The sequence below is a fragment of the Chiloscyllium punctatum genome, chromosome 8 (assembly GCF_047496795.1).
Source record: "Chiloscyllium punctatum isolate Juve2018m chromosome 8, sChiPun1.3, whole genome shotgun sequence".
Lineage (NCBI taxonomy): Eukaryota > Metazoa > Chordata > Chondrichthyes > Orectolobiformes > Hemiscylliidae > Chiloscyllium > Chiloscyllium punctatum.
The window spans coordinates 54,119,170-54,133,701 of record NC_092746.1 but is presented as its reverse complement, the minus strand read 5'-3'; the positions used below and the strand labels follow the sequence as shown (position 1 = coordinate 54,133,701).

Here is a 14,532-nt window from a genome sequence, read left to right as displayed (position 1 = left end):
AATTCCAGTAAGATCAGATCTCATGACAACTCAAGTCACCAGTGATGGTGTAGAAGAAACCGAAATGGAGGAAAGCGTATTGTGCAAAAGGGAGAAATTAAACATGTTGATAAGGAGATGAGAAGGTAAAGAGACAGTGTGATATTTATGGTTTTGGATTCTTATTTTGGGAATGAGACAGGACAAATAATCTAAACGATAGGTCTAGCAATCATTCAGGACATAGGAATGCAATTAGTTTGCTCAGATTTGAGATGTATGGAAATATAAATAATTCCTCTTTTCTAAGTTAATACAGAATATTTAATTATTCACTCTCAAAACAAATACAAAATTTTAAATTCTTAGCTGAATAGAGAGGAAGTTTGGAACAAATGTCTGTCTGAATCCTGAGATGGGCTTGTTAGGACTTGAACATTGAGAGTAGATTTTTGTTGAACAACATGTAAACATTTATAGTATAAAAACATAGCATATAACTCAAAATGGAACCAGAATGCTGTCACATCAAATAATAAATGTAGTTAACATTTCATGTACTTAGTATTTCTTTGTTTTCATTCCAAAATCTTACATTTTTATTTACATTTGTTGTGTAGGCTGACGTGTGTGTGCCAAAACTGAATGAAGGAGATCAGATATTGTTGATTAATGGCAGAGACATCTCTGAACATACTCACGACCAAGTTGTAATGTTCATAAAAGCAAGCAGAGAATCACACTCCAGAGAACTTGTGCTGCTGGTTAAAAGAAAAGGTAACTAGTAATTGTTAGATTCCGTCAACTATCATAAATGTTAATTCTATTCCAGTTGACATAAAATATGAAACTAAAAAATCGATGTGCCTTATATTTCCTACATTAATGATTCTTTTGTTAATAATACAGAACAGCAACTCATTTTATAAAAAAAAAGTACATGTGCCAGTCTATTTTTGAGAATTTATTTTTCTAATTTCTCTTTGCCTTGTCCTGCTGCAACTTTGTGCCATTGATATGATGTGTTAACTTCTACCAATGACCACATGAACCACTCATTAGGAGTTGTGTCATGGGTTCACTCTATTTATTGTATTGTGTTGCCTGTTTATGTAGAATTGTCTAGTCTTTCCTTGATCCGTCATAATAGATTCATTAAAATGATAATTTAATATTTGACCATTAGGTATGGCATCATAAATATTTACCTAGGTAGAAAGTATGAATATTTTTTTTATATGGCATTTAAGATTGTATGTTAATACTGCTGAGTAAAGGCTTCAAACCTTCAGTTCCTGTGTCAGAGATTAAAGAGAGACAGACTGAATCTTACCAGAATTTGCCATTTTGGAGAGTTAAATGCTGGATTTCTCCCTGCAAGGCCTGATGAGTTTTTCACAATATCCTCCCATTCATTAACACCCATGTGCCATGGCCTTTGGCCTTTGGTGCCCTGCTCATCTCAAGCCAGAAATTTTCAGCACTGCCAGGACATCCTGGGATCCCTGACATCAGTGTCATTTTTGAATTCATGCTATATACCCACTTGACATTCTGGAGTTGCCCTTCACCATGCACATAAAGAGACAGTAACCACAAAGCATTGCTTTTCAGGGCACAGGGGTGATAAGCCTGCCACTTCGTATACATACAAATGCATAGTCCTTCATCTTTCACTGCTTGGTACAAAGCCATGCAACATACATGTTCTTAGCTACATCCCATCTTACTATCCTGTCAAAGTTAGTGTTCATATTTTCCCCAATGCTCACTGTAGCCCAGCACCTTATCGTTGTGTGACCAGCACATATACGGAAACTTTTAACACTTCAAAATAGTCACTCATTAGGTGGGTAAACACTCAGTGACCTGATTGAGAGGCATGGATAGGGTGGATAGTTGTGGGCCTTTTCCCAGGGTGAAAATATCAGATAGCAGGTGGTATAGATTTAAAGTGAAGGGGGGGATTGTTTAAAGGAGATGCAAAGGCAAGGGTTTGTTTTCACAGAAGGTGGTAGGTACATGGAACATGCTGCGAGGGAGGTGGTAGAAGCAGATATGATAGCAATGTCTAAGAGATGTTTTGACAGACCCATGAATAGGCAGGGAACAGAGGGATACAGACCATGTGCACGCAGATTAGATTAGTTAGGAATGGCATCATGGTTGATACAGACATGGTGGGCTGAATGGCCTGTTCCTGTGCTGCATGTTGTATGTTCACTCAAATTATCTAGACCGCCTTGCATCCTTTTTGCAACCCAATTAGTTTTGTGCCATCAAAAAATTTGGAATATAACATTTGGTTCTTTCATCCAAGTTATTTTAGATATCAGTGGACAACTGGGGCCTGCAGTACTCCACTAGTCATGTTGTCTGGAAAAGACCTATTTATTCCAACTTTCTATTTCTTATTCTCTGTCATCTAATTTTATTTCTCCCAGTCAAATGTGCTTTACTTTTACCCACAAGCTTCTTATGTGGGATCTTATTAAAATTCACTTTGAAATCCAAATAAATATATTCACTGGTTCTCCCTTATCTATTCTAATTACATCCTCTAAGCACTTCAGAAAATTAGTTGAGCATGATTTTCCTTTCATAAACTCATGCTGACTTTAACTAATCCTGTTAATACTTTCCAGGTGTTCCGTTATCATGTGTTTTATTAAAAAAATTACCATTTTCCCCCACCTCTGTTAAGGTAACTGATTTATAACTTCTGATTTTTCCTCCCTTTTTTTTTAAATAGTGAGGTTACATTCGCCATCCTCCAATCTATAGCAACTCCTCCAGCGTCTGTAGAATTTTAGAAGATAACCAATGATGCAATATTAACAAGCATACTTCCTTTACTAATCTGGAGTGCAGGTTATCAGGTCCTGAGGATTTTTCAGCCTTTAACCTCATTAATTTCTCTAGCACTTTATTTTTCCTAATACTGGTTTTTTTCAGTTACTCCACCTCACTAACCCAATGGTTCCCTAGCATTTCTGAGAAGTTATTTATGTCCTCTTTTGTGAAGACAGAACCAAAATGTGTTCAATTCTTCTGCCATTTTTTGTTCATTTATAATTTATCCTACTTAAGACTGTAAAGGATCTATACTTCAAATATTTTTCTTGTTAAATATTTATTGAAGCTTTTTACAGTAAGTTTTTTATGTTCACAGTTTTTGCTCTCATACTCTCACTTCCCCATCTTAACCTTTTTTGTCCTCTCTTAATGAATTCTAAATTGCTACCTGTCATCAGGCTTGCTACTTTTTCTGGCAATTTTGTACGTCATCGTCTCATTTCTTCTGTAGCTTTGGTTGAACTATTTCTTAATTGCTGCAATTCATGCTTTCATGTTATTTAAATATCAACCTTAATCTGTTGACTGCACGTTTTTTAGTAAGGTTCCCCAATCCATCATTGCTAATTTGCACCTCATCCCCATCATAGTTTGTTTTATGTAGATTCAGGACCCTAGGTTTGGATTCAGTTGCTTCACACTCTATCTTAATGAGCACTTCTATCATTTTATGGTCACTCTTTCCCAAAGGACCCCACATAATAATTAATCATTTCTCATTTCTCAATACTTAGTCAAGGGTAGCCTGCTGTCTTGCTCTTACCATATTGTATTGATCTTTAGAAGTTGGTCTGAAACCCTAATCCTCAGCATTGCTGCTGTTCCATTTGTCTAATTCATATGAAGATTAAAGTCACCCATGATTACTCTTGTACTCAGAAGTTATTATGTGCATCTCTATTCTCCTTTTTAATTCCTTCCTTTACATTTTTACTGCTGTTTGGGGGCTATAGACAACCCAACTGATATGTTCTGCTCGGTGTTGCTCATCTCTTCCCGTTCAACATCACGACAAGCCAATATCTTTCCTCACTATTGTGTTGATTTAAATCTTTGCTCACAGTACTATCCCTTATCCTGTTTGTTTATCATTCCTAAATATTGGAATACCCCTAGACATTCAGTTCCCATCCTTTGTCACCTTACAGCTGTGTCTCTGTAATTGCAATTATTATCATACTATGACATGTATATCAGTTGTAACCATGTATATCATCTTGCACTATTAATTCATTTACCTTACTGCAAATGCTGAGTTTGTTATGATACAATGTCTTTAGATTTGTTGGTCATTCTTATTTTTCTTATGCACTAGGACCCCGTTTGTTTTTTGCCCTTGTTTATTTCTACTGTCCAATTTTGCTTAATGGCCTGTCTTTTGTTTCTATCCCTGTTTCCCCTTCGAAGTCTCCCTGCTCAGGTTCCCACCCCTACTATCCTCATTTAAATACTCCCCAACTGCACTAGCAAACTGCATAACTCCCTCTCACAACAAGGACATTGGTCACAGCCCTGAACAGACGAAATAAAGAAAGCAACAGTACAGAAGGAATTGAGAGTACTCTTCTATGAATCAAAGAAACCTACCATCCAAGATCAGCAGGGTATAGAGAAGGCAAATTCAATGGTCTTGACTTCAAAGTCAGAAGTCAAGTGACTTCAGCTTAAAGTCCAACAGGTTTATTTGAAATCACAAGCTCTCAGAGCATCGCTCCTTCAGTGGGAATAGAATATAAGTGGAAGGAAAGCTTTGCTAAACTATACAAGACAGTAATCAGAGCACCACTGGAATATACTGTGGATAAGTTTAACCCCTTATTTGAGAGAAGCTATACTGACACTGGAGGCAGTGCAGAGGAAGTTTATTAGGCCGTTACCAGGATTTGGAGAGACTGTCTTATGAGGAGAGGTTGTGTAGGTTGGGCCTGTACTCCGATTACAGAAAATGAGCAACAACCTTATTGAAACATATAACATTCTTAATTGACTTGACAGCATAGATGCAGAAAGGTTGTTTCTCCTTGTGGGAGAGTCTAGGGACCAGAGGGCATAATCTCAGAATAAGTAATTGCATATTAAAGACTGAGATGAGAAGGAATTTATTCTGAGGTTAGTGAATCTGTGGAATACGTTTGAGCGCGCTCAAGTCTGGGTCATTAAGTATATTCAAGAAGTCTGTTCTAAGATGGACAGACTTTTAATCAATAGGGAATCAAGCATTACAGGGAAAGACAGGAAAGTGAAGTTAAGGATTATCAGATTAGTCACTATCTCATTGAATTGCAGAGAAACCTCAGGCTGAATGTCCCACTTCTCCAATGTTTTATTGCCCTGTTTGTACTGGTCCCATCTTCTTCCAGGACTAGTCCTCATGTCTCAAGAATCAGTATACCCCCTCCCCAAACACACACTTTGATCAGCTATATATTCACCTGATATTTCTATGCTCACTGACACATGGCACTGGTGATTTTTGCCTTAGATGTCCTACATGTAATTTACGTATTAACTTTCTTTACTCTGCTTGTAGCATGTCATCTCTTTAATCAAAATTGGAAGTGTAGTGTACAGCGAAGAAGGTTACCTCCGAGTACAATGTGATCTTGATCAGATGGGCCAGTGGGCCGAGGAGTGGCAGATGAAGTTTAATTTAGATAATTGCGAGATGCCTCATTTTGGAAAGGCAAATCAAGGTGGGACTTAATGGTAAGGTCTTGGGTAGTGTTGCAGAACAAAGACCTTGGGGTGTAGGTTAATAGTTCTTTGAAAGTAGAGTAACAGGTAGATAGGATAATGAAGATGGCGTTTGGTATGCATTCCTTCATTGGTCAGAGCATTGAATATAGGAATTGGAAGATCATGTTGCAGTTGTGCAGGACATTGATTGGAACTTTTGGAATATTGTGTGCAATTCTCTCTCCAATCGGAACAATGTTGTGAAACCTGAAAGGGTTCAGAAAAGATTTACAAGGATGTTGCCAAGGTTGAAGGATTTGAGCCAGAGGGAGACGTTGAATAGGCTGTAGTTGCTTTCTCTGGAGTGTCAGAGGCGGAGGGGTGATCTTCTAGAAGTTTATAAAATCATGAGGAGAATGGATTGGGTAAATAGACAAGGACATTTCCCTCTGGTGGAGGAGTCAGAACTAGAGGGCATGGGTTTAAGGTAAGAGGGGAAAGATTTAAAAGAGACCTAAGGGACAATCTTTTCATGCAGAGATGCGTGTATGGAATGAGCTGCCAGAGGAACTGGTGGAGGCTGGTACAGTTACAGCATTTAAAAGGTATCTGGATGGGTATCTAAATAGGAAGAGTTTAGAGGGATATGGGCCAAGTGCTGGCAATTGGGACTGGATTAATTTACGATATGTGTTTGGCATGGACGAGTTGTTCCAAAGGATCTAATTCCGTGCTGTACATCTTTATGACTCTGTCATTGGTACAATATGTACCATTACCACAGGCTGTTTTGTTCTCCCCCTTCAGAATGCTCTGCAATCTCTGAGATATCGTGGACCCTGCCACCAGGGGGCAACATATAATCCCGGAGACTCCTGCAACTGCCGAAACATTGTTCCCCTATTGATGAATTCCCCATTAATGTAGCCCTACTACTCCTCTTCCTCCAGTCTTGTACAGCAGTGCCACCCTGGTGCCATGGACCCTACTTCCATTGTAATCCCCTGGGAAGTCAACTCATCCTAACCGTATCCAGAGTAGTATATCTGTTAAAGTGAGGGAAGCCACAGGGGTCTCCTGCTCTCTCTGCCTTCCTCTACTCTGGTAGTTAATCTTCTTGCTGCCTTTTCAGTCTTCACCTGCAGGGTGCCACCTCACTGAATGTGATGTCCACAATAATCTCATCACCATAGATGTGCCACTGAGAGTTCATCTGCAATTCTGCCTGCAAATTGCATTTAGCCAGTTGGACACACTTCCTGCATTAGTGGTCACCAAGTGTCCATGACCTCCCACATACTAGAAAAGGAGTATATCACATCTGTGAGATTTCCTGGTAGTCTTTCTTTAGATTAAGCTCATTAGTTATTCTCTTTAAAGGATACCAGTTAGGCTAAGCACCCTTTTCCATTCCAACCACACAATTTTCTGTCCAAAGTCCCCTAACTTATTTTATTTAAGCGAATGGACTACATCATTTTAATTAGTAAAAGAAACAGAAGTACTCACCTGACCCTATTCCACATGCTTTTTAACTTAGGGCTATTTAAAGATGCACCCAACCAGCACCATCTCTCCAAATTCATTACTCTCCTCTCCGCTTCATGGAGACACCGATTCACTGCTCAGTCCTTGCAGTCGGCTTTACAGCAATGCCAACTTGCTACACACGCTTCGCAATCCCTATTTGACAAGTGGCTCTTTTACTTTTGCCTTTCCTCTTTTTCTTACCTAGCTGCCTGCTCTTTCCCTTCCCCTTACATTTGCTGTTTTTCAAATAGCCAGCCACATTTCAAAAGCAGTTGAGTTCTACATCAGTCATTGTTTCTGATAAGACTTTCTATATTCTCAGAAAGCCATGTGGGATTATTGTAAAAATATGTTGAGATTGCATCCTAATCATCTGTAATAAACCCCCAGTAGAGAAAATGTTCCTTACTGACTACTTGGGATGAATTCAGACACTGTCTGCACATTCACCACCTCTCAGTTAAAATGTGCCCTAAGCCAACTGGTGAACTACGGCATAATCAATAGTCCTGAGCCAGTTTCTAGTTTGTGATTTGTTTGAACGTGGCTAATAAAACTCTCAATTGAGAGAATAAGAAATTGATTGACTTCCATATTGAGCTGATTAGCAAGTTAGGATTGAGAGAGAGGGGCTGATCCTAGAGGTATTCAGCTGTGGCTGATAGTGACCCACAATACTTAGAATCAGAGCATTAAAGAATGCTTACAGCACAGAAAGACGTGATTCAGTTTGTTATGTCTCGGTCAGCTGTCTGTAAGAGCAAGTCAAATTTCCCTGTATTTTTTCTCTGTAAGTCTGCTGAAAGGGTTTAAAAATATATAATAATTTAGTGAAATAACTTGCAGACCCTGGAATTTCCCACAACCCCTTCAAATATCATCTAATCAGATAGTTTTCCAGTTCGGATTTGAAAGACATAATTGCCTTCACCAAGCTTGTAGAGTGCATTCCAGATGCTAAGTACTTGTGGTATGATAATGTTTATCTTCAGCTCACTATTATTAATCACCTTGAAGAAAATCTTTCCAGCCTCTGAATGACCTGGGTTATTGTGAGAAACTTGGGAAAATAGGTGAATTGTCCAGGGAAGCCCAGATCAACATCAAGACTAAGAGGTCACATCTGCAACTAAATCCTAGGCATCTTGCTTGTGAGCAGCAAGAACCTCATTAATTGGAATTATTGCTCATTATTACCCTGATTGCTATCTATTCTCTCCCCATCAATGCACAGGTTCACATTCTCTCACCCAGTGGATAGAAAGTACATACCAAGAATTCCCCAAAATGGAAGTTTAAATGGGTGCCTAATAATTGCAGCTTGCCACTTGCTCTTCTGGACCTCCATCACGGACACTGGCAACAGCATCTTAATGTATGCTCCACACAGAACCATCACACTCGCTTATGTTCAGACATTGGCATCCGCAAAGTATCAGCCTCACTGCACAGTGCACTTCTGCACTTTAATGCTGCATTGTGGAATGCACCAGCACATTTCATTTCAATGCAGTTGTAAAGACACTTTGTGCACAGCGACAGGTACCCAGTTCTCAGACTGGACCAGAAAGCATCTCCAGGTTGCTTGCTCACTCACTTTTAACACACGTTCACTTTGCGCCTACCTTGATGCTTAGAGCGCCTCTGCCTTGCTTAACTTACAAAATAAGATAAAGTTATCACATTATGAATTATAAGTTACATAGCCAGCTTGATAAAAAAATTGTTAATAATAAACCTTTGTTTGAAAAATTTCTAATTTTCAAGTTACAAGCAGTCATAAAGAGGACAAGGTGGAAGAGGAAATAGACTTCCGGTGTTTTCCAAACAATTCCATTCATTCCTCATATCCTGAATATGGTGATTCATTAGAAGAATCCATGATTCAGCTTCGAAAAGGACTTGAAAGCGGAGCTATACTTAATCAGTTTGATGTAAGTTTATTCACCTGTTTGACTGCAAAATAATTCATGTAGTTGGATTTTTTTCATTCATGGTATGTTGGCATTTGATAGCTAGGCCAGCATTTAATACACATCCTAACATTCCTTTAGAAGGTGGCGATGCCTTCTCCCTTTAACCACTTGTGTCAGTACATCCACCTTATTTAATGTTTATAGATTTCTAAATTGTAATAGGTTGAAGGGTTCTGGAGAGCAGGCAAGAAAGTGGAGTTGAGACTGAATTGAGACCAGGCATGATTGTATTGAATGGCAGAGCAGGCTCAATGTGCTGAATTACCAACTCCTCCTTGTTTTTGTGTTCTTATTTCCTGCATTGATTGGGTATTGATTAATTTAATTAACTGGACAGCTGATTTGAAATGCAGAGCATCTCCAACAGCATGTTCAATTCCTGTACCAACGAAGGTCACCATGAGAGTTCTGTCTTCTCAACTGAGGTGTGGTGATCCTCAGGGTAAACCCACCAGGAGTCATCTCCCTAATGGGACAGTATCCTCTAGGATTATAAAACTTCACTATTATTCTCTGTAGCTATTTATAATGGATTGGCTGCTGAATTTGAATTTCACCAAGTCCTGTTGCTAGGAGGAGTGACTCATAAATGAGTTTTTTTAAATATGGCTAAAGAATTGTAAGGTATGAAAGTCTTCTATGCTAATTGGACTAGTGACCTCCACAGTGCATTGAAGTTGAGTCATTATGGTTTTATGCCTTTAATTCAAAGGTAAACTTTCATCATGGGGTATAAATTTAATTCCATTCAAAATCTGTGTACAAGTTCCTTTACTGTAAGATCTAGAGGCTGAGAGAGAGATTTAAATGCAGGTTGTTCCCAATGCATGCAGAAATCACTAGTCTGTTTTCTCCAATCCCTCTTTCCAACCAGTTAAGCTTCCTGTCCAACCCCCTCCCCATCACAGTGTACCCTTGTAAAGAGTCAGCCAACCTTCAGAGATCTGGACCATCAGCGTAAGTATGGACAGTCAGCAGATAATGATGCCCACCTGAAGGTAGCCAAGCCAGCACAGACATCATTGGAATGGTAATGAGTGTATGCTGACAGAGTTATCAAACTGAGTTTGTGACTTTGTCCTACGAAGAGATGCGAAAGCTAAGACAGCGAAAGTGGAAGTTGATCAGCATTTTATTTTGTTTACCATTCTTGCTCCTTTGAATGAGTGCGCAGAGAATGCAGGCTTTGTACCTTAATATTCTTCATTAATCTGTTATTAATCTGCACACTCATGCTCATCTTAGACACGTTTAGTTTTTGTAATGGGTTTGCTCATTTTAGCATCAAGTGAAGATTGTTAGTGATTATGGAACGTAGATACAAAACGCTATCAACAACTCCTATGTCATATGCTTATCATCTGATGGCCCATAGTGTTAGGTGAAGGGATAAATGTAGGGGAATGGGTCTGGGTGGGTAGCTCTTCGGAGGGTCAGTGTGGACTTGTTTGGGCTGAAGGGCCTGTTTCCACACTGAAAGTAATCTAATCCAATAAATAGTTTCACTCTTGTGTGTAATTACTACTGAATCAAATAATAGATCAAATTATAAGCTTGTCTCCTGGATTCTGACTTCTATCTTCCTGATGAATATTGTCAAATCAAATGCGAGAGTGTCTGACCATTTGCTTCCTTGGAATGCTAGTATGATGTCAGTGTAGATAACGTGCACAATACCACATTCTCTGGTTAAATAAAAGTTAACATGCAACCTCATGCAAGTAGCGTTTAGCTGACTTGGCCCTCCTTAATAACTTAACTTCTCCTTATCCAATGAGTTTTGTTTTCCCTTCATAGGTGAATTGGGCTTACTAAATTGCCCGTAGTGTTAGGTGAAGGGGTAAACGTAGGGGATTGGGTCTAGGTGGGTAGCTCTTCGGAGGGTCAGTGTGGACTTGTTGGGCTGAAGGGCCTGTTTCAACACTGTAAGTAATCTAATCTAATAAATAGTTTCACTCTTGTGTGTAATTACTACTGAATCAAGTAATAAATCAAATTATAAGCTTGCCTTCAATTTACTTGTTATTTCTGATCAAAGAATTTGCTTCCAAAGAATCCCAGTTTAAAATGATGCACACCCCAAAATGTTTTATTTCTCAAAATAGGCTTTATCCCATAAAACATACAATAATCAAGTTTCTTATTGAATTCTGAAACTGACACTGTTCATCCATGGCTCAATGATCATTCAATATCTGTTTGGACATGTTCTACCACACCTTTGGTGTACCACTACAGTTGTGCAAGAGCTCTTTCCTCTTATTTATTAGTTATCATTTTTTTGGGTTAATTTATATTGGGACAGGAGCTTAATACTGTGTGGAAGGTTTACCACACTTCGTTTAAATACCTCAAAGTATAGTTTAGACCAGAGTGGTGCTGGATGGTCCTGATGAAGGGCTTTTGCCCGAAACGTCGATTTTTCCTGCTTCTCAGTTGCTGCCTGACCTGCTGTGCTTTTCTAGCACCACTCTAATCTAAACTCTGGTTTCCAGCATCTGCAGTCCTCACTTTGCCCTATACTTTAAGGTAGGCAAGGGAAAAAAGAGTTCAATGTTTGTAAGAACAACATGGACAAAACAGATCATACAGGGTGACAGATGCTGACAGAAATTTCAAGATTAAGACTTAGAATAAGAAGAAAGAAGTTTGAGGAAACTGTGAGCAAGGCTTCCTTGTATTGCTTCTTCTCATCCTTTTCTTCCTCTTGAAAGAAAGTGAGACAGGGGAATGCCACTACTTCCTGTACTGAGAGGTTAAAAAGTCTGATATCGGCAAGCTTTACATTGGAACGATAACACAAATAAATGTGAAAACTCTCCAGTTAGAACTAATATTTTTTCATCTTCATTTTCAAGCAACTTTACAGGAAAAAACCTGGATTGGCTGTCACACATGCAAAGATGCCACAAAATATGGACAAAAACCGATACAAAGATGTGTTGCCATGTGAGTGTTATGCAGTTGTTTCTTGGCTAATTTATGATGATATGCATTTGTTCATTAAGTAATTGCTTTATTTGTTAGTGAACTAAAAATGGTCAACCCTGAACCTGCTTTTCATGCTTATAATGAAATAACAAAGAACAATGTTTAAGAATAACTTTTGGAAATCTTAAATTTCATTTTTCTTCACTTTTGTACAGATGATGTTACTAGAGTTGTATTAGATGGATCAGAAGATTATATTAATGGCAGTTACGTCAATGTAAGTATTCAATTTCTGATATGGTAAAAGAAAATGCAATTGTGGTTTGGCTTTTGTATCTGAATGGATTTTAGCGGTAGTTCATAATCAAGGCTTCTGCAAATGGAGATTCATTTCAATTTGCCAAGTCAATTATTTTGGATTATCTTTGAATCATCAAATGACAGCAAATAGTTTGACTGCTTACGAACAAACTTACCTCTTGTTAATGTTGTGGATTATTATTGTCAGCTGTGATCCTGTTGAATATAGATCAGGCTAAAACTGTCATCTTTGGCTGTTCCTGCTGCTGCTGCTGTTGTTGTAAATGTATTGTTTAATTTTGTTGAGATCTATAAGTCAGGAAAACTCTATGCTGCATGAATTTATAACCCCTTGAGAGCAATGGTAGCCGAGAAATCGTCCTCTTGACAAACCATCCACCTGAGTCAGTAAGGTTGATTCTTGAAAAATCCCACATAAATACAGGTCAGATAAATATGCATGTGAATAGACAAGAATAATTTATTATTATAATAAATAACAAATAAAAAAAGTCAAAGAACTCTGAATGTTGGAAATCCAAAACGCAAACAGAAATTTTTGGAGTAACTCAGCACACCTAACAACATCCGTGGAGAAAAAACACATCTTTTTTCCATTAACCATTCAGGTTTTGTAACCCTTCTTCAGAACAGATTCTTCCAACTAAATTAGTGCTTTTGTAAGAAGCTTATAATACGTGATACCTGAATTATGGAGGATGATGCCACTATTTTATACAAAAATGGAAACACCCATAATTTACTTAAGATGTCAACAAACAGAATTTAAGCACATAGCTCATATATTAATGCTGTAATGAACCCAGGTGATGTTGTTACTGGACAAGCCAGATGCCAGACTGAAATCTGGCTTGATAGATTTTATTTTGTTTATCGGTTTAGGTAAGTTGGTCTTTCACTAAAATACAAAGACGCATTGTTGCAAAAAGGTTTCATTCATAAACCAAAATTTTTAAGTAAAAGAAATGAAAATAGGTTAAGCTACCTGTATTTATGTGATACAAAACTAAAGATTTTGAAACCGGTGCTTAAAAAAAATTCCATTAATCCCAATAGCACTCCTTTTACATTACTCTCGCCAGTGGAAATTCTCGTCTCTTTCATATCTTTCGAGCTTAGTTTAACTGTGGCTTCAATACACAGACTGGAGAATCTGAGAGTGTCCTAAAGCCTTCATCCAATGAGTTGAGACTTTCTCAGCTTCATATAACCCCTTTAAGGTTTTACCAAATACTTCTGGTCTGGGCGTTTCAAGCTGCAGTGCTGACACTGAGGTAACCTATTTCTTAACAGTTCCACCTCCTCTAATCAGGGGCAGTTGTTTTACACATCCAACTTCAGCCAAGATTTCTGTAAACTGCCCAAACGAAAAAAAAATTTTCTTCAAGCTATTGGTGTCTTCCTTAATTTTAAAAAAAAAGTCTCTCATCTTCTAAACTGAGAGGCAAATGCACAGCAGTTTACTTTTGTTTGCTCATAAAAATTCTCCCAATATAAACATGAGCTTCTAAGAGCTATCTCATTTTTTTGTTAAATGCCATGTTTCACTGGGATGAAGCTGAAAATCAAGCCCTGTTATTCCCAGAATCATTATGTAAGTATGCAGAATCTGCAATTTACCTGTCGGATAGTCCCAGGCTAAACAAAAAATCACATTTCGGTGCTTAAGAAGTGTTATTTATCAAAAATAAATTGATTCTACAGGTAAGCATCTATGATTATCGACAAATAACTCTACGAGTTAAAATTCTAATCCCTGTCCTGAAAACCCCCTGCAAGCACATACAGACAGGCAAAAAACATTGATATTTTGGGTGAAGGGAAATATTACTAGTGAAACAGCTCAGTGACCCCAGTCAACAGGTATTGCCAAGACTTTAGTCTCTTCAGGTACTTTGCTCTTCTATGCAAGAGGCACAAGCAATTGATACGCTAACTCCAAGGTTGTTTTAATTATTAGTTATTAAAGACCTTTAATTATTAAAGGAAACTGCTTGCAACAACAGGTGAGGGAAAATAAACTGGCTTTCTTCAGGCTCTAGATATTTTACTGGAGCAAAAGACGCCCCATCTGCCCATGTCAGCAGTCTGAAGGTTTCTGCCAGTATCCTATATCCCCACAAGCTTTCCAGCTATCCAGGAGTCAATCAGATAATTGTCAGGCTGATGATGGCCTTCATCATTCAGAACTGGTCACACCTTTAGAAACCAATCAGTAGTTTGTTGCAGGCCGAACTCACTTTGTACACTTCACTGGTGTCGG

The 14,532-nt window shown here is 38.3% G+C and overlaps 1 protein-coding gene across 5 annotated transcripts in view; it reads left to right on the top strand.

Annotated features, from left to right (window-relative positions):
- LOC140480570 (tyrosine-protein phosphatase non-receptor type 3-like) overlaps positions 1–14,532 on the top strand; it is a 220,608-nt gene that overhangs the window by 138,027 nt on the left and 68,049 nt on the right. For all 5 annotated transcript variants that reach the window (XM_072575577.1, XM_072575574.1, XM_072575576.1 and 2 more), the window contains 4 exons: positions 600–756; positions 8,809–8,975; positions 11,876–11,966; positions 12,164–12,225. In XM_072575577.1, coding sequence (XP_072431678.1) covers positions 600–756; positions 8,809–8,975; positions 11,876–11,966; positions 12,164–12,225 — 477 coding nt within the window. The remainder of the gene's footprint in view (positions 1–599; positions 757–8,808; positions 8,976–11,875; positions 11,967–12,163; positions 12,226–14,532) is intronic.